The 18,501-nt window shown below is 42.6% G+C and overlaps 1 protein-coding gene across 3 annotated transcripts in view; it reads right to left on the bottom strand.

Moving 5' to 3' along the window:
- cep350 (centrosomal protein 350) overlaps nucleotides 1–18,113 on the bottom strand; it is a 32,459-nt gene extending 14,346 nt beyond the window's left edge. For 2 of the 3 annotated variants that reach the window (XM_041040925.1, XM_041040928.1), the window contains exons 1-24: nucleotides 17,799–18,113; nucleotides 15,271–15,359; nucleotides 15,069–15,112; nucleotides 14,820–14,928; nucleotides 14,549–14,714; nucleotides 12,839–13,500; nucleotides 12,584–12,697; nucleotides 11,921–12,049; nucleotides 10,108–10,227; nucleotides 8,028–8,767; nucleotides 7,768–7,886; nucleotides 5,966–6,999; nucleotides 5,450–5,591; nucleotides 5,025–5,194; nucleotides 4,686–4,872; nucleotides 2,848–3,038; nucleotides 2,495–2,658; nucleotides 2,118–2,228; nucleotides 1,780–1,920; nucleotides 1,463–1,602; nucleotides 1,160–1,267; nucleotides 831–1,051; nucleotides 412–626; nucleotides 41–319 (exon numbers count right to left, since the gene is read on the bottom strand). In XM_041040925.1, the coding sequence (XP_040896859.1) occupies nucleotides 41–319; nucleotides 412–626; nucleotides 831–1,051; nucleotides 1,160–1,267; nucleotides 1,463–1,602; nucleotides 1,780–1,920; nucleotides 2,118–2,228; nucleotides 2,495–2,658; nucleotides 2,848–3,038; nucleotides 4,686–4,872; nucleotides 5,025–5,194; nucleotides 5,450–5,591; nucleotides 5,966–6,999; nucleotides 7,768–7,886; nucleotides 8,028–8,767; nucleotides 10,108–10,227; nucleotides 11,921–12,049; nucleotides 12,584–12,697; nucleotides 12,839–13,500; nucleotides 14,549–14,714; nucleotides 14,820–14,928; nucleotides 15,069–15,112; nucleotides 15,271–15,346 (5,382 nt within the window). In that variant the 5' untranslated portion in view covers nucleotides 15,347–15,359; nucleotides 17,799–18,113. Of the gene's footprint in view, nucleotides 1–40; nucleotides 320–411; nucleotides 627–830; nucleotides 1,052–1,159; nucleotides 1,268–1,462; nucleotides 1,603–1,779; nucleotides 1,921–2,117; nucleotides 2,229–2,494; nucleotides 2,659–2,847; nucleotides 3,039–4,685; nucleotides 4,873–5,024; nucleotides 5,195–5,449; nucleotides 5,592–5,965; nucleotides 7,000–7,767; nucleotides 7,887–8,027; nucleotides 8,768–10,107; nucleotides 10,228–11,920; nucleotides 12,050–12,583; nucleotides 12,698–12,838; nucleotides 13,501–14,548; nucleotides 14,715–14,819; nucleotides 14,929–15,068; nucleotides 15,113–15,270; nucleotides 15,360–16,729; nucleotides 16,783–17,798 lie in introns of those variants that run through there. The other variant, XM_041040927.1, reaches the window with a different exon arrangement.
- Nucleotides 18,114–18,501: the final 388 nt, after the last annotated feature.

Genomic DNA, 18,501 nt, shown 5'->3' with positions numbered 1-18,501 from the left:
CCCAAAAATCAGCTGTCATTCTGTTTTTACCCCCAAATACCTGTTCCTGCTGTAGCTTCATCAGAAGGCCCCTCTGCTTCTTCCTAATTGGTGGCATTTTGTCATCCTCTCCCTTGTCCCTCAGCCTCTTTTTTTGGTGCTCGAGCCAGGCCAGCTCAGTTCTCGTCTTCTCATTGAGAGCCTTCTGGCGAAGACGCAGCAAAGAGCTCTGGTGCTGCAGTCTTACTTCCTCATCCTTCATGTACTGACGCACCATGGCCATGGTGAACTGGGAAAAGCTGTCCTGTCCGCTAGAGAAGGCCATGTTTGCATCTTGAGACTGTGGGAGAACAAAGGTGAAAAGGTTAAGGCTCACACATTTGAGGAGATAAATCATACTGTCAGCAGTCAAATGTTTATATAACTTCTCACCTTCAAGATGTTGTGTGCTGCTGAACTCAGTGTTGTGCTGTGACTGGCACCATCATCTTCTGATTCCTCGTGGTGGCGGGACTTTTTCTCCATAGTTCCACGGCGGTGTGCCTCAGATGGCAGCAGAGAGCGGAAAGATCGCTCTTCTATCTCGTCCTCTGTCATGGACTCATCAAACTTGAGAGAGTACTCTGTTGCCACGGATGTACTGTCTCCTGGGGAGCCAGAAATAGCATAAGCTCAGGGAACAGTGTAGGTTTTCAACTACACTGACTGAAAATATTTGGTAAGTTCATACACAGTTTTGGCTTCATTACACATTAAATGACAACAATAAGGTTTTGACATTTTCTCTAGTTGAATAAATACAAGGCAAATACTGGAGTGTGTACGGATGAAGAAAGCACATGCTCATATACCTTTCTCATCCACCACAGAGGGGATGCTGTCACTGCAGAGGGAATCATTTGCTGCTGTAATAACTTCTTCCTCTATGGAGCTGCTGCCTGCTTCCCTCTCTGTCTTCCCCTCAGCTCCCTGATTCCTCCATTTTCCCTCTCCTGCTTCTTTTTTCAACCGCTCTCTGTGGTCTGAGGAGACATGCGACGACGGGCTATGGTGGCTGCTAGAGTCTGCTCCACTGAGGAAAGATGAAAAAGACTTAGATTTAGTGTCTCTTTTGTTTTCTCTTCCCCAAATCTATACAGAAACAGTGAAGCTAGTGATACATGAGAGGCCTGACTGGTACCTAAGGTTGGGTGTTCTGAAGGACAGAGAGTGGGAGTGACTGAGGCTGTTCAGCGAAGACAAAGGTTCCTCGGGTCTGGTCCTTCTGCTCAACACCTCACTCTGGAAGCTGTAAGAGAGCATGCGGAGGATATTTGATACATTTGGACTGAACATTAACTTTAGCTCTCAGTGGTAAATGCTTAAAACACTTAGAGTGATGACTGTTATGTTAAAAAAAAATGTTAAAACCTATTCACGATGGAAAACAGTATGTATTGCTCAAAAACTCAGCTCTTTCACTCGAGTTATGCTTTTACTTTACCTGTCGGAGTCAGCTTCATCCTGTTGATGCTTTGTATAGGTGCTCTCCTGTTTTTCCTGCTGGTCCAACATGGAGGAATCGGTGGCAACTGGGGGGACAACCAACGCTCCTGCTATCTGCGACCGTGCCAATTCTGTCATCTGACAGACGGGAATATATACAGATCAAATATTTGATTTAGTGAGTCTTACAAAGGATATTTCCTCCTTTGCATTTATTGTTATGTCTTTACTGTAACTCAACAATCAATCTGCTTTTGTTCCAAAATGAAGACACGGGCTGTTTTCCAGGCAGAAGGGAAGACAGTGATTGCTAACCTCCTTGATGTGTCGGGCAGCGTCGGCTGTGTACCGTGCTGCCTCAGCCTGTTGGCTCATCATCTTAGTAGTTGCCTCCTGGAGGCCTTCCAAAGTCTCTTTTTGAGTTGCTGCCAAATTTTCTTGCAGTTCTATATGAGCCTGGACAAAACCACACACACACACACACACACACACACAACATACAAACAGAAAAAAATAAAAGCATTCATAGATTGGAAATCAGAAGGTGAGGAAACAAACGCTGACTGGGTCATCTACAAATACACATATAGTGCACTTTTTTTTTTCTAAGAGTAAAGAAAGTGGTTAACTGTGTGTGATCTGTGTGCTTGTACCCTGGCCACTCTCTGCCGGTTTTCCTCCAGCTGTAGCTTTGTCTCCAGGGCTTCTCTCTCAGCCTTGATCTTCAGCTCGTAGAGCTCACGCTCATGGCACTGGTGCTTGGCCTGCAGGGTCAGAGTTCATGAAGCACATCAATACAGAATCATTACAGTGGGGTAGTAAATCATTAAAATTTAAGAGGTTCATTATATGATACTGTAAAGTCCCAAAGTTAATTGATATCAGTAACAAAAACGATGTGAAAATACTTGAGACACAGCTAAATACACAGCAGAGCATCTTTACCTTCCAGTTGAAGTTATCACTACAGCAACAACTACTACCACTACACATCACTGTTGCTACTGTCAGCAACAAAACCTGCCTTTACCTTGAGCATTTGGGCCAATGAGGCACTCTCCTGCTGAGCCATGGTCACACCCATCAGCCTCTCCACGTCGCCCAGCTGTCGGACTGATTCTTCAATGGACTCCAGGTACTGGAGCTCTGCTGCCATACGCTGCTGCAGGACAGCAGGTGAATACTGTAGTTCACCTGGGAGAAAATGAAAGGTGGAGAGGATGAGAGAAGGTTGCTGGTGGATTGTAGCACTTTGAGAATAACATGATACACAAATGAGCAGCAAAAGAGACAGCTAAATTAATTTTAACAGGAGCATCCAGTTTTTTTCCCGCACTGAATTTATGTGTCATGTAATATGTTTTTAGAATGAGTTTTATTTACCTGTGGTCCTTGTCTCAACTCTGCTACTGTAAGCTGTGGTGCGTGTGTTCATGTTATTTTCCCCCAGAGAGCCACCTCTTACAGGCTCACTGGAAGAGTCTGCCTCTCGAGGAGAACCAAGATCTGGAGATCCAGAAGGAGAAGCGTGTTTGGCCCTGGCCGCTGAAGACTTCTTACCATCCAGCCCCAAACTAGAAATCCAGTTAAGAAGTAATGAAATGTTGATTAGCACTGTGATTATAAGTTAGAACCAAATAATACGTCTTCTGTGGGTTTCAGTTCACATGTTTAGTGGGGTCTGCAGATGTCAGAGGTAAATTTAATATGATGCTTTAAAGATGCTTTTAAAACATTATATAGTAGTGACTGACAAAGCTGAAATGTTTAAATAATGCACAGCTCAGTGGCATGTTGCAAGCTCTACAGAGTGGCCTAACCATTTTCAGCAGTGGGGCAGGTTGATCAAAAGAAAAAGGGGGCCTCTGGCCCCGCAAACCCCAAGACTGTCTGAGGCAGTATAACCCTGCTGTGAGAGGCCCAGATTATGAATGGCTATATTGTGCTGCCCGGGGATGATCAGAGGCCAAGGCGATGTCTAAAGAGATCAGGATACACTCTACTTCCCCATTAAGTATAGTGGACAGTGGCACCTTTCTTCTCCAATGCAAACAATCAGACTCAATTAATGATAATAACAATAATAATAATGATACAAAATACCAATATGTCAATGCTAAAACGGTTAGCTCTTATGTGCACAGAAACATATGACTGTAATCTGGCAAAAGCCTACAGAATTCACTGACACCTATGCTGCCCTAAAGGAACATTTTTTACTTTTATTTTTGTGAATAATTTTAAGTCACCACCAAAGCAAATCAACAACATACTACATAAATGGTGCTCTGGACACAATCTTGTCTGAATGTCTGGCCCCTCAAGACACACAAGCTCCACAGAATGGCAGGAATCTGCCACCTGGGCTCCAGAGTACCATTAGAGGGCTCAAATGTTACTACTAGGCACAGAGATTAAAAGAAAGAAAAAAAATTCCTCTTCTTCCCTGTGGCAGCAGGCCCAAGCTGCGGTGAAGCTGGCTGACCCGACCAACCACCCTGCTGGCCCCCAAAACAAAATAACCACTGTTTTCTGTCTTGGGTCGAATTGCAGCCTCCTCCAGTTGCTGGGCACTACGCGGCTGCTTAAACCCTCAGACCCTCAACAGAACAGCAAGCCACCAGACTGTTTAGACTGGCAGCCTCCACTTGGGCTCTCTTAGTGCAGTTTAGTAATTGGTCATGCCCAGATAAATTAACCTTTGGGTAATTACAGTGTATTCCAAGTGGAAGTTTTTGGGAGGCTGGAACAGTAACAACTGAGGTGACTAACGCTGAAAAGATCCAATTCATGCCTCAGTGCACACAGAGTTTAAAATTCCAGTTTAATTTAACTTGGAAATATTTAAGGAGAGAAACAGTGTGGCTGGTGTGCCGTATAAGGTCTATCAAGTTAAAAGTAAAGTTTCAACTTATCACAAAAAGTGATAAATTAAATAAGTACTGCCATGTGCAGGTCAGCATAAAACCACTATTCCCACAGAGAACTACTGAAGGTTACTGAATACCCAAAGGAAGGAAATATCAGTGACAACTAGATGAGTGAGTAATTTAAACTTGTGGGAACACCATTCATTATTCACCCACTTCTCTGATATCGCTGTACATACGATTCAGTTTGATTTGATAGCACAGAGATGCTTGAGATACAACTTTTATACCACTCAGTTAAACGAAAAATACCAACCCCTTTCTTTGATATGGTCTCTTTAGGATCATTACCTTAGGTGAGAATGCACTGAAGTTTCTCCCAAGGTGTCACTGGAGTGGGCACTCTTGGCCTGACTGTGGGCAGAGCTTTTGTCTGAGCCTCTCTTCCTGGAGTCTGAGGATAGTGCCTCTGAGTGGGGTGAGCAGGAGCCCCTCTGCTCTTCCACCAGGGTGGCATCACTCTGGTCTGATGCTGTCCCTGGAGTTTGAGTTGCATCGTTATATTGAGCAGCATAATGATTTGAAACAGCAAAAACACAGCATATGACCACGCAGACACAATTTCCATTTTAATAAAAAATGTATAAAATTCAGACGAATTGAAAATTTTGCAAAAATTCTGATTCTCACCTCTTTTTCTGGTAGAGTGTTTAGAGAGGGGTGACGAGCCAGATGCTGAACCAGAGGAAAGATGTGGCGAGTGAACAGATGAGTGAAAGGATGAATGGTGGGAATTGATGCCTCCTGTACTTTTCTCATAAGGAGACCTCCTCATCAGCTCCTCAAAGTGACTGTTTACACTAACAGAGAGGGGAGAGAGAAGTGTGATCAAATCACTTTTAGATCACATTCAGGATCTTTGATACAAGACAAAAAATAAACCCACAGAAACAGTAATGTATCGAGTTTGTACTTCTAAAAAGCTTACAAGGAAAAATCAACTCATAAATTTGTGAATTCAAATGAAGACAGTGGTCTGAGAAGATCTCATCACCTTTCCATTTGTTTGACGTGAGTGCCACCTAGTGGTCACTTTAAAACATAAGTCATTTTACCTGGGTGAATTGGAGCCTCTCCTTGTCTGGCTAGGGGCTCTGCTGCTATGTGAAGACACAAAGTCATCTTCATAGACTGCTGCATCTCCAAGGCTATTTCCAGAGTGAAAAGAACTGGCAGAGGGAGAGTTCCTCTCACCCACTACAGAACAAGATGGAAACAAAACAGAGAAGAAATATTTATGACATTCTCTAGAGTTTGCATGTTGTGTGTATGGTTAGTGTGACCACTACAGTTTAAATATGACAAACATTCTGTGTAGCTCTTGCAGTTACATTTGTATTAGAGGCCTAACCACAGATACAAAGTAAATATACAATTCTAACTTTTTTTCCTGTGTTGGTCACAAATACTGTAACTAACATTAAAAGAAGAAAAATAATTTCACGAATACACTAACACTGAGGATTTTGTCAGACAAAACAAATTACGTCTCATCGCCATCATCTAGGGCAGAAAACTTGACTCAGACATATTTTCCTCTGAATGGAAAGGCATTCATTAAGTAAACTAACCTTTGACATGGCCATGAAGGTTCTTAGTGAAAATGTTGATTACGCTTAAAGGGCTCCCTTTGTTCAGCTCTTCCCAGGCTGCTTTACTGCTGTCCTGCTGAGCAAATGGGGAGCTGAGGGCTGAGCATTTTGCTGCCTCCCTCTGGAAGTCAGACAACCGCTGGTAATCCCTTCTTTGACCGGTACAGTAGTCCACTGCCTCCAGGAGATCTCCTGGTCTGGGTACATGACGGCTGGAGGGATGAGGAGGGCTTGTGTCATCCTCTGAAAAACTCCCCTCACTCAGTATGGGACCCTCACTGATGGAACCAGCACTTGAGTCATGGAAATCTGCATGATTCTCCTCCTCGTTGTAGTCTCTCCTTTGTGCCATTTTATTCATTATTTCTACCTTCTCGAAGCCATTAACTAGCTTCCTCCTTCCTTGTGTATAACTGTCAAAAATGGGCCCTGTTACATCCCCAGCAGTTGTTTGTGGATTTGTGAAATTGGTGTGTGTACCCTTGCTTTCTTTTTGTCCCCTGAGGGTGTGCAGATTGCCTGCTCCTGGAAGAGCTGAGCTATTAGAGGAACTATGACTTGTGCTAGTCAAAATCCTCTGGATCCTTAATGCCACATCATTATTTTCCATGGCAGCTGTTTCTGCCCAGCATCCATCATCAAGATTAGCCAGAGAGGGCTGAGGAACCAAAACAGTATCTTTGTCCATTGACGTTGCCGTACCGTAGTTGATCCCTTCCCCAGCAAGTTTCCGTGCCTCACTCTCTATACGATTGGAGAGGGACGCAGCTGTGGCCTTGAGGGCCTCAATGCGGGACATTTTGGAAGGTGACCTGTTGGAAGGGGCTGTAGCAGGCCGCTGGGTGTGTTTGATGTTACCGGCGGCCACTGCTGTCTCCAGCCTGAGAAGCTGAGAGAGAAGAGGGTCACCAAAGGGAGCTAGCACACTGCTGCTGGGACCAGCTGCAGGTCGAACAGCAGGACTCAGACGGCCAGGCTGAAGCAAAGTGGCAACTCCAACATCCAGATCATTCCTGCAACAGTGAGAGCAACAAAGAATGAAGAAGTTAAAAGGAGAGCGAGCGAAAAAATATTAACTGCTTGTTTTAACTCATTTATCAAACTGAAGATTTGTGTTTTCATCACGCTGGATACGGACCAATTTTTCCTTGACATTTGTGTCTGCATTCCCTGCAAGAACATCTTAATGTATTGCAATACAATGCCTCTTGTAGCTATAGTTCTGAATAAATGTATTCACCAGCCTGACACATAACTGTTAATGGAACAGAGCAAATTGATCCTGTCTACATCTGCAAAATCGTAACAGGATAAAATATACACTGTAAGTGGATGGAAAACAATAAATCAGAACTGTCATATTCCCTCCATATGCACAGAGGAAAATGATTATTAAGTGTTTCAAAAATCATTATACACCCTCACCCTTTATTTCCAGTTTGTCATTTAGGATGTTCTTTCATGCTTCTAAAATTAAAGTAGCTGCTGTAAAAGTGCCCTGCTGTGTGATACTGTACTAAGGAGAAAAAAAAGGCTGCTGGGGCACTTGCAAAGGGCGTTCAAAACAAACAAGCATCTGACAACAAACGGTTTCTCTGTTTGATACAGTCAGGTGATTTTTACACCCAAACATTACTTCCAAGAGATAAAAGAATATTTGTACTGGCAGAGTGTTGTTTTATTTATTTATTTATTTGTGCAGATGAAGTATAGGGAAGCTTGTTTTTCTGGAGAGTTAGTGAGCAAAGCAGGCAGTTTTATGAGTATGTGTGTACATGTACCTGGATAATGGAGGAGGTGGATGTTCATTTAAAGACCTGTCACTGCTTGAAGGGCTCTGTGGTGCATCTAGTCTTTTGTTCTCTTTGTCTGACTCTCCAGAGGGCTGGTACATTGGTCTCTGTGGAATAACACAGCACATAACACAGGTTAAAAATCCAAAGAAAAGTTTTTTTCTTTCACACGACAAGTTCATAAGCTCATCTCACTTAGTTCATCATATATTAATCAGGTGACCATGTTTGACGTGTATGTATAATACCATCTGATTAGAAGGAGCAGGGTGCGTCTGTGTGGCCTCCTCGTCCAGCTGGGCCTCCTCCAGCAGCAGTTTGTTGTAGGTCTCCTGTAGCCGCTTTTGTACAGGGGCCACAGGGGCCTCGCTGGGTAGGGCCGCTGTTTTAGCAGCTTCTCTTTGCTTCCTGTAGAGTTCCTGCAGTCTCTGGTTTCTCCTCTCCGTCTCCTCCCTCTGTGCCCTCTTCTCCTCTGCCTGACGCCTCTTTCTTTCTTCTTGTTGCCGCGCAATGTACTGTCGAACAGTATCTGCATCGTAGTGCCGCTTTTTGTGCCCTGTATCAACCTTGTTGGCAACCTCTGGTGGGTGCGTAGAGGGGCTGGCACTGCGGTATCCTCTTGAGGAGATACCTGTGGCCACATCAGTTCCCCAGGCAGACATTGGAGTCCTTGTTCCTGACCCTGATCCCCCTCTCCCTCTCCTACCACTGCTCCCACCCCGTGACCTTTGCCGGGTCCGCTCCTCCTTCTCAGTTGCTTTATATTCCAGCTGAAGGTCATCAAGTATCCCCTGAATGTCTGCTGACAACAGGTCCGTGCTTACACCCATTGGTGCCTTGTCCTGGGCTGCAGACGAGGGGGTAGATGTGGTTGTGGAGTGGCTTTTCGTTTGCCCCCGAAAACCACTGTGAGGCCTTTCTGTGCTTTTAGGTCGAGATCGTTGGTTTGATTCTGAGCGTGGGTCTGAACTTGAGCGGTGACGGGAAGCTGGTGGACATTTACAGAAAGGTAAGATGTTACCACTTGGTAACTGGTAATCAAACAAACACATAGACGCATAACACAGTATGTTGCTAAATAATAAATTCAATGCTAGACAAAGTCTTTAAATGGAAACTGTGTTGATAAAGCAAAAAATGTTAACTTTTGTGATTTATATTTAATCAGAAAGTTTTAACTCTAAAATTCTATTTACTGCTTTGCTGCTGATCTATGATCAATGTCTGTAATAAATAGGGTCACAGCTTGAAAAACCCTGGATGCTCTAATATGTGGATGCAGCACAGAAAAAACACACAACACAAATAAGGCTTGGGGTGCTGGCTAGTGATGGCCACTCTAATCTGGGACAAATTGAAAATTCCCATCTAGACTGTACAGTATCTAATCCAGACAGTGTTTTTTTTTAGAACATGGCTGCAGTGTGCTGCAGCCTCATTGCATCTCCCTGCCCCACCCTACCATTCCCCAGAGTACATGCTGCCTGCACTGGGGGCAACCTCTGGAAATCAGGCCATGTCTAATAGTGCATCCAACCAGAACAGCTAGTCAATCTCTATTTCTTCCGGTCAATGGTACCCAGTACAGATGCAGCTAGTAAAGACAGAGGTAGTTATACACAGTGAGTGTGTATGAGAGAATATGAGAATTTATGACTGCATGAGTACAGCAGCAGCCATAGACCCTTTATTTATTGATATTCCCTTTGCTGACTCTGTTGTCAGTCTTGCTCATTCTCAGACATGCAAAACTCCTAAGAAAAACGAGGGATATTTCATATTATAATACCTTCCAATTACATGGATAAACTCCACCACAGGTAAGAGCACCCAGTGCAGAAATTTATGTTTACTGTTAGAGATCAATAGCAACTTGAGAAAACAGATTTGAGTTAAATGAGGGCACATGATGTCTGAAAGAAGGGGGAGGGGGAGATAGAAAGAGTAAAACCCAATTTACACATCAGTGATTATGTCTTGTCCTGCACGCCACTGGACGTAAATAATGCAGAGAGAACATGTTTTATGTCAAGCTGAAACATTTTGAATAGTTCTTTAAAACCTAGTAGAAAACTAATCACCTTTGATATCTATGTTTACTTTCTTTCTAGTACAAGAAGACAGAACAAATGACTAAAGCAGAGATACATGGGTTATGAGTAAGCTCAGTGGGCTGCTGGTATCATGGAATGGTCTAACTTAGCAATAGAAGACTGGGATGTAGTGGCATATACACACACAAATACATATATATATACACACACACATACACACACATATATATATATATATAAAAAAGGGTAAGAGCTCAGGTCTCCAGGAACCCACCTGTTCTGCTCAGCCTGTCAGATGAATGGGGCCCGCCATCCTCCCTAGACAGCTTGGCAGCCGGACCCAGTACCATCTTTACCAGCTTCTGGCCGTCCCGCCACGATGCAGGACTAATCACTGCAGAGAGACAGAAAATTAACACCTTTGAGTGAAGAGCATCGCAAGTCAATGTTCTCTAGTTCGCTCCAATGTCATGAAACATGACTACATGTGTCACTTAATCCAAACCTAGCAATATGAAAAAGAACATTAGGCTTTGCCTCTTTTTCCAAGTTTTTTTCAAGTTACTGAAGTGGCTGCGTAGGAGAAGTGATGTAACAAAGGAAGTTACAGTTCACCCACATCCCTCTCCCTGCCTTAGTAACAATATTGCATATACATTTGCTTTTATTTCACACAGCTTTCCTGTCAATCTCTACTTCTTGGTTTTATGCCACCAGGCCAGTGCAAGGAGTGTGAGTAGAATTTCATTTGCTTTGCTCAGAGCATTGGAAAATTACATTTCGAAAACAGCAATTTCTCTTGACTTGGAATAATCTCTAGAGCACTTTTCATTATGACTGTGTTAAACTGAAGGGCAGTTCCTGGTAATGAAGCTGTACATCCACTAACCGAGCAGCTGTTTGTACTGGGTGGATGAGCCAACTGAACCTGGCCACAGATTTCAGAGGGCTATTTATAGCATCGTGTCAGCAAGAAACACACCAGTCAGACTGGAGAGGCAACACAAAAGTTGGAAGAAACACAAGAACACATCATGAACAGAGTGAGTGAGAGCTAAAACGCTGGAGATAAACATTTTTTCAATACTTCTTCTGTGTATTGATATTTCATCTTTTTTATCACTAACTGTATATTTCACTGCAGTAAGACTGCATAATTTATTGGGATGTTCACACCATACCAACATCATTATATAGCAAACAAATGCCTTTCTTGGCGTCCATGTCTACTCAGACAGAGAGGTCAAGAAAGCAAGTGATCGTGTTTACACGTGTGCCTTTGGAAGAATCTTTGTGAATGAGGAGAGGGTTGTTTTCCCAGCTGTCAGAGGTTTGCTGTCCCCAGGTTACCACAGCATGTGGCTGTGAGCTTTCTATGTGGGTGTCTGTGTGCTACTTGCTGGTCACAAACTGCATGTCATACATACTGGACATTTCTTCAGGGATTAGAGTCTTAACACAGCCTCAAAAGCCAGCAACGGTTCTAGATCATGTACTGGAACACACACAGACCTGGTATGGCACAACTGAGCACATGGAAAGAAAATACCAAGCGCTGTAGGCAAAACACTGGTCTTTGCTGTGTGTTTGAGATATTTATGACATTGACTCATTTGGATTAAAGTGAAAGAAGTCTTATTTGGATTATTTGGTGTTGCATGTAAACAAAGTAAGCACATTATGAGACTGTCTTACACTCGATGTGTTCACATTCTCCAAAAGACTAAGCGATGAGATGAGCCAAATGATTACAGAACTGAAATCAGTAAGAGCATGTGTTCAGGGTAAAATCACAACAAAATAGATCATCTATAATCCATCTTTAAATAAAGTTATGAGTTAAGAAATGCAGAATACAGCTGACTTATTAAAAGGTCACACACATTACAGCGGCAAAGCCAGTTGAGAAAAACCTTATAATCACAGAGATGGTTGAACACTTGAGGTTCTTGGTTTTGGAGCAGATTCACTAACCCATGACAAAATCCTGCCAGACTGTTCCACATGCTTAGCTTTCCTACTGTCACTAATTAAAAATAGATCAGAGGGTGGGTTGGGCCCTCACACATAAAAGAGGATTATTATACCTGGTTTTGCATTTAGGTCAGAGGCAGGGGCAGCTCTGTGGACCTTCCTGACTGGTTTGGAAGGCCTCCTCTCTTTGGACCTGTCTGCTCTCTGTTCCCTCTGCTGCTGATGCCTGGATCTGGTGCTCTCTGTACACAGAAACCACATCCAGAGAATAAGCCACAAAGCAACACAAACTGACACACAGTTCTCATTCAAAATAAAAGATGTGAGCTGGCTGAAGTCTTATCTCCAGGGTCAAAAATCTCTGACGTTATAAACCCAAGACTGAGAGCACAGATAATGTTTGTTTATGCAATGCTTAGCATACTTAACCCCTCAATGGAAAACAGATGAGACTAAATGCAACATTTGTGCATCTCACTGATCAATACAACTCTGTGTTTTCCATCTACTGTATACAATTTCAATACAGTTTTTCAGACAGCTCTCTTTACTCAATGCCATAGGGTGTTGTAAACTTGTTGGAGACGTACAAAGACCCAAGCATGTTAGAGATCACTAGTCACTGCCATTTTTCACATGTATTTCAGTTCAGAATAGCTGTTACAAGTCCAGCGTAAAGAAGAAGTAAATAAAAATCAAAAAAACGTGACAACGTGAAAATTCTACACATAAGGAATGACAGCAATGAGAAGGAAATGTTTGCGCTCTGTGCATACCAGCAAACTGCCGTGACAGGTCTCTGTATATTTCTCTGCTGAGGTTATGAAAATCCTCTTCCTTCCAAACTTTGCCGTCAGGTGTCCGGATCTTTGTCTCAGTACTGTTGAAACCTGAGAGGAAAAGTATTGAAGATTCATGTTTCCTACTAAATGGCTCTGTATTCCTACAACACCAAGCTATCATTTCACACATAACTTTTTCAAACAAGTAAGAAAGGTGAAAGTATAGGACAAATCTTATAGTCAAGGTACCTTTGTATATAGGTGCAGGTGGTGCAGCTGCTACTTTCCGTATTTTGGCTGTGGGCATGTTGCTGATAGCAGCACTGTTACTTCCCACAGCTGCCATAATAGGCTGTTCCAGAAAACCCAGCAGCTTCTCCCTTTCTGCAGCCTCCTCCAAATGTTTTCTCTGCCTTCGAATACGCTCTTTGAGCTTCTCCAGTTTATCATCAGGCTGATGCCGCCTTAGGTTCTCCAAGCGCTGGGAAGCAGAGCCAGGGCTAGTGGAAGGTGTGTTGTCCCCTCTGCGTATGGAGCCTGGGGTTGGAACTAGACATGGGCTTGACTCTTGGCTGTCCATGCCAAGTTGTGCTTTGGGAGTGCGCTCCTCCTCTGTCCCCTCCCTTACAGGGTTTCTTACACTTGTGAGATGTGACCTGTTTCCAACAGTCCTCAGGGTGTCCAGAGCTGGCTGGTCATTGAGGTAGCGGACCTCGGTGCTCTCCAGAGCCGAGGAGTGTGTGCTGTCGACGTCCCTGTCCGTCTGCTTGTCCCTGGTGTCCCTCTGGTAGACCAGTTGGCTAAGCAGGGGATCTGAGGGAGGCAGAGAGGATGGGTACGAAGACCCTGGCACAGACTGCAGGCTGTTGGACTCCAGCTGAGAGGATGGATGCGGTGGAGGGGTGGCCTCTCTGGACACAAAACAGGATTACATGGGATCAGGAAGAAGATCAAGATTTACTCTTAATTTACTGAGTGTACAGAAGAAAACATTTATGGGTGGTCAAAGGATAAAGAAGGATGGAGTGACATTCACTCAAGATGTCCCCATGGTTTAATGATGAAAAATATGGTATGGTAACTCAATGAATTATGGTAATTCAAATCTTACACTGCAATCGATGGCTGACAAGACTCAAGAAAAATATTTCCAGTGGCTCTCCAAATGTAATAGCGTCAAAAAATGATCTGAATATTATGGATTATTGTGCACATTTACTGGTAATAGTAAAACATCTGACACTTCAAACTCAAGCACTTGTCTGGTTTAATAATTGAAACTCACATGCTGATATTGTTGGAAATAAAAACAATTGCATCTTACAAAATTTACTGTAAAAGTGCAACATCTGAAGTAATTTTGTTACACTGAGCAGTAAAACTAAGAGACCAAACTACAAGATTTTATAGAATGACTGCAAACATTGGAATCTTGAGCTGCTTAAGTATCTGTAAGCTATTCAGCTACAAGCAATTCAGAGGAGACGTCAAGAACATATGGGCTCTGAATGGAAGTCTTGAAGACCAAAGAGCATTGGGGACTGTCTGTTATTTAGGTGAAAGAGCTCTTCTGATGTATCACCTTTAAACAATGAACTGACGCAATAATTAGAACGAAAATATCACAGGCCAGATGGGCAGTAAACACTGTCAGTTTTCACTCTAGAGAACACACACAATACAGAATGGCCAGACTGGCATCATTTTCATATCATTTAAAATAGTCATATTAATAACATTGCTTTGGTATGCATGTTCAATTAAAGCTTTATGCTTTTTGTTTTGTTTTCATAGAAGATTTGGAAAAAATTACAGCTGTTTTGGTCAATACTGAAAAGCCCCAACCACACACATTCAGTCCTGAGTTTGACAGCCTATCCTCATATCCAACTATACCAATCTACCAGAGAGAGGTGGCTAAAGAAGGTTCATAAATTCTTTTTAGTGCAGTATATGTACCTGTATGAGGCCAGTGGTTCCCTGAACTCCACGCTGTTGTTCCTGCAGACATTACTGTCTTGGGTAGTATTTCTCAGTGGGCTGCGCGAGCTGCTCTTTTCTCGACTCTGCTGACTGCGCCCCCTGCGCTTTGATGACCCTCCATCGTCATCAGCTTGTTGCCCATCTGACAACGGAGAGGGCCGTGTTAGAACAGTTGTAGATATAACACAATTTCACAAATCATAATATCATTTTGCAAAATGTAGCTTTACATTTTGAAGTAACTCACCCCTGCAGCGGACCGTCCTGGACGATTTCTCCTTGGGGGGGTCCATGACTGACTCCAGGAGAACCCCTGTCCCTGGAGTTGCCTCCAGACGGTTTTCTATATGCCGCAACTACACAGAAAAAAATACATGTCAGAATCCCATAAGAACATGAAAGGGGGTCATCTTCATTATTATTAAATATTGCAGAAAATATTTCATCAATGGAGACAAACAGTCATTCAGCAGTACACTGTTCCATGTGCACTTACAGCAGCTTTGGACTGAGCCAAACTTTTCCATGCAGTTGTCAGCTCTGACAAAGAGGAAGAAAACAACCCGTTATAACATGTAAGAGTGAACCTCTTCCTATGTAAAAACACATATGACACACCTCAATTTCGCAAAAAGTAAAAACACAATATCAACTGAAAATAATCACTACTACAACTGAACTGCATTTTTTTTACACACCTGTGCCAATATTGTGATCAGTAAGCTGCTGAGCAGAGCTTTTAAGAGACACCTCCGTCCTCCTGCTGCTCCTCATCTCTCCCAGTCACCTGTAGCCAAGATTGGACATGCAAATAATGAAAACCAATTTGAAACAAAGATAAAGGCAACGTGTACAAGATCAACACATAAAGTCATTAAAGGTATATATTCTTGTGTTATTATACTGTATACCATATGCACAATGTGTCGACAAAGGCAGTGGCATGTTAGTAATCGGTCAGATAAAACAAGAAAAATTAACAGAAACAGAAACCAAGCATAAACAGAAACAAAAAGCATCAAGCGTTTTCAAATGAGAATCTGACTCAGACAGAAAAAAAGTCTTAGAAGCAACAAACAAAATGTGGAGCTCTCTGTCAGCTTGTGAACAAATTAAAATATACAATCAGTACTATGTGATATAACCTTGTTAATTCCTAGTATATTGTATGTCACTATTATGACAGCAGATTACTGCCACCCTGCCATTTAAAAACAGGTTCTACAGAAGCGCATTCCTCATAAAATTTCCAAGTAAGCAGAACTGAAGTTGTCACGTCAGCCAAGTGTTGTTTACTTAAACACCTGTAATGCTAGAGCACAGAAATGTGGTTCTGCCTAGATAGTACTGTCATTGAGGCTAGAGAGAAAATTTTTGTTTCAGTTTTGTTCTGATCAGGGAACTGAGAGAACATGAATTACTTAATTATAGAGTGGAGCTATTAACTATAATCTACATGCCCTATTTAACACTTGAGTAATAAGAAGTTCTTCCTCATAACTATCACATGACATAGCCTTGAGGTGAACACGTCTGGCTGAGAGAGCAAACAGGAAGAAAACTAATGTTTCTGCATCAGCAGAGGTTCTGAGTAACAGCTCTTTCTATAAACATATGACCATACACCAATGACCACGGTTATTCGCTCAAATCAATAATGCAGACAGTGAGAACTAAAGTGTGTTTACGAAATCAGACAACAGACAGCAGCCTGTGTCTTTCCTGTTGTCTGAATCCATATGGGTCTGGATCCAAAACGTCTGGTCGGAGAGCCAAAAGCAGCTAAAATATCATACCGTTAAACTATATGTAATGTTAGTTAATTTATTCAACGAACTAACGCTGTTAGGTTCACGCTGTCATCCAGACTGTCAGCTGACGTGAAGACTTGAACTAAAACGTGCACACGCCAGCATTACAGGAGACACTTCCTTGTCAAAAGCTAACTCGGCGTTTGTGAATAACATTTGTCAGAGATTTCCTGCAGATGTAAACCCCGTGGCAAGTCGATGCGTTCAACACCCAGAGTCTACAAACAGCGGGCTTGATCCAGGACTGTAGTAGAGCATACCGGTCCCGTGTTGTTGTAAGGGTTAACCCACACGCTTCAAGTATTTAGTCTTCATAAAGTTCGTTACTAAAATGTATTGAACTTACAAACTTGTCGGAGGGAAGGTTAACCCATTAGGGACATATCAGGAAAAGAAAAGAAGATGTCGGGCGAGGTGACAAAAAAGTTTTCCAGACGGAGTGTGAACTAATTCCATTAAAATGTTCCCTATGGGGATCAATAAAGTGTATCCATCTATCTAAAGCAAATACATCCAGTGTAAAATCCAACATGGTGCATAATTTCTTCTTTGCTCGCCGGTTCCTGCGCTGCTCAGCAGCAGCTCGGTGCTGCCACTTATGGGTGGACGCTACACTACAAAAACACTGAACTGAACTATGGGACTGTTGCATTATAGCTTTCGACCACTGAAGTCACCACTGTGCAAAAGGCTGCTTAGCACCACCGCAGGAGTCAGGCGGTGAAGAAATACTGTGCCATCTCTGACTTTACATAGGCTGTACTGACTTTAACTGTATTCACCCTCACTTTATCGTAGTACGTCGTGTTTTTCATAACTTTAAATCCACCAGCCATCACCGTGTTGTCCCCGATAGCTGAGAAGGTACACTCCCATTCACCGTCTTGATAATTTTTGTAAAACCCCGAGAGCCTGAAACAGGGGTTCGGACTAATGGCCCATCACCGGTACCTGTACCAGGGCGGCTCTGTTGTTGGTGCTGTTATTACTGAATAAATTAAACTATATCAAAAATAAACGAAACAGCAAGTAATAGCCACCTAACTCTATAGATATGGCCTGAGTTAAGGGCTACGGCTACGAGTTAAGGGCTACGACTTAAACACTGTTCAGAAATTACTCACAACACAACCACACATCCTTAATCTACTTTCGGGTGTGAACCAACAATAAGGTCACTGCTTTCCTTTAATGGCATAGATGATATTTTAACAACCTCAACTTTTTAAAGACCGTTTTGTTTTTCTAGTACAATCGTTGTGTGTTCAAAGATCCCGTCTTCAACTCATTCTAACATCTGACTTCAAGATGACTTATTTCGAAGTGTCTTCGGTCCAGAGAATAATCGAGGCCGCCAACTCGAGAGAGTTTATGTTAACTTGGCTAAACACCGTTTTAGGAGATATAACACATACCTTTAGGGAAGCAATCCGAGGTGCCTAGATGTTCATATTCATGCTGATGTCCTCATAACAAGACAATCCTAACCTCTCCGGACTTCTTCAGTTTCGTTCAGCTGTCTGTTTGCTAACGTTAGCGTTAGCGAGCTAACGTTAGCAAACCAATGTTAGCTCGCAGTTGTGCCAAGTAAGCTAGCAACTTTTTCTAGCGACATTCATCCATTGTTGTCGTCTCGGCGATGGTCCAGGCAACCAAATATCCAGGTCAGCTGTGAGATTCCTAGAAAGAAATGTCGCTAACCGCCTCTGATGTTGCCTTTCCCGGGTTACTACGCTGATGTTTCTCAACGGTGAAACTAGAGTATCCAAGAGAGATAGGTAACTGAGAGACCGAAATATCGCGAGAACTGGATCACGTCAAACATTGGGAAAACCCCACCCCCACGCGCGCACAGACAAGCACACAGAGAATCACTATTAACAACAATTAAAAATAATAACAAATCGTTTTGTGTTTATATCGTTTATATTAATTGTAATTAATTAAAACATTTGCTTTAGGACTCTTATTATTTTAACATAAGGAAGATGTCAAGTAGTTTTCCCCCTCCACACATATTCCGGAGTGAAATTGAGACGCCAGGGGGATATTAAACAGTCAATATAAGTAAAACGAAAATGGAAAAATGGAAAACAAAACTATATATTAATCAACAAT

Source organism: Toxotes jaculatrix, chromosome 6 (assembly GCF_017976425.1).
Source record: "Toxotes jaculatrix isolate fToxJac2 chromosome 6, fToxJac2.pri, whole genome shotgun sequence".
Lineage (NCBI taxonomy): Eukaryota > Metazoa > Chordata > Actinopteri > Toxotidae > Toxotes > Toxotes jaculatrix.
The sequence above is the reverse complement of the archived record's forward strand: the minus strand, read 5'-3'. Positions and strand labels throughout refer to the sequence as shown.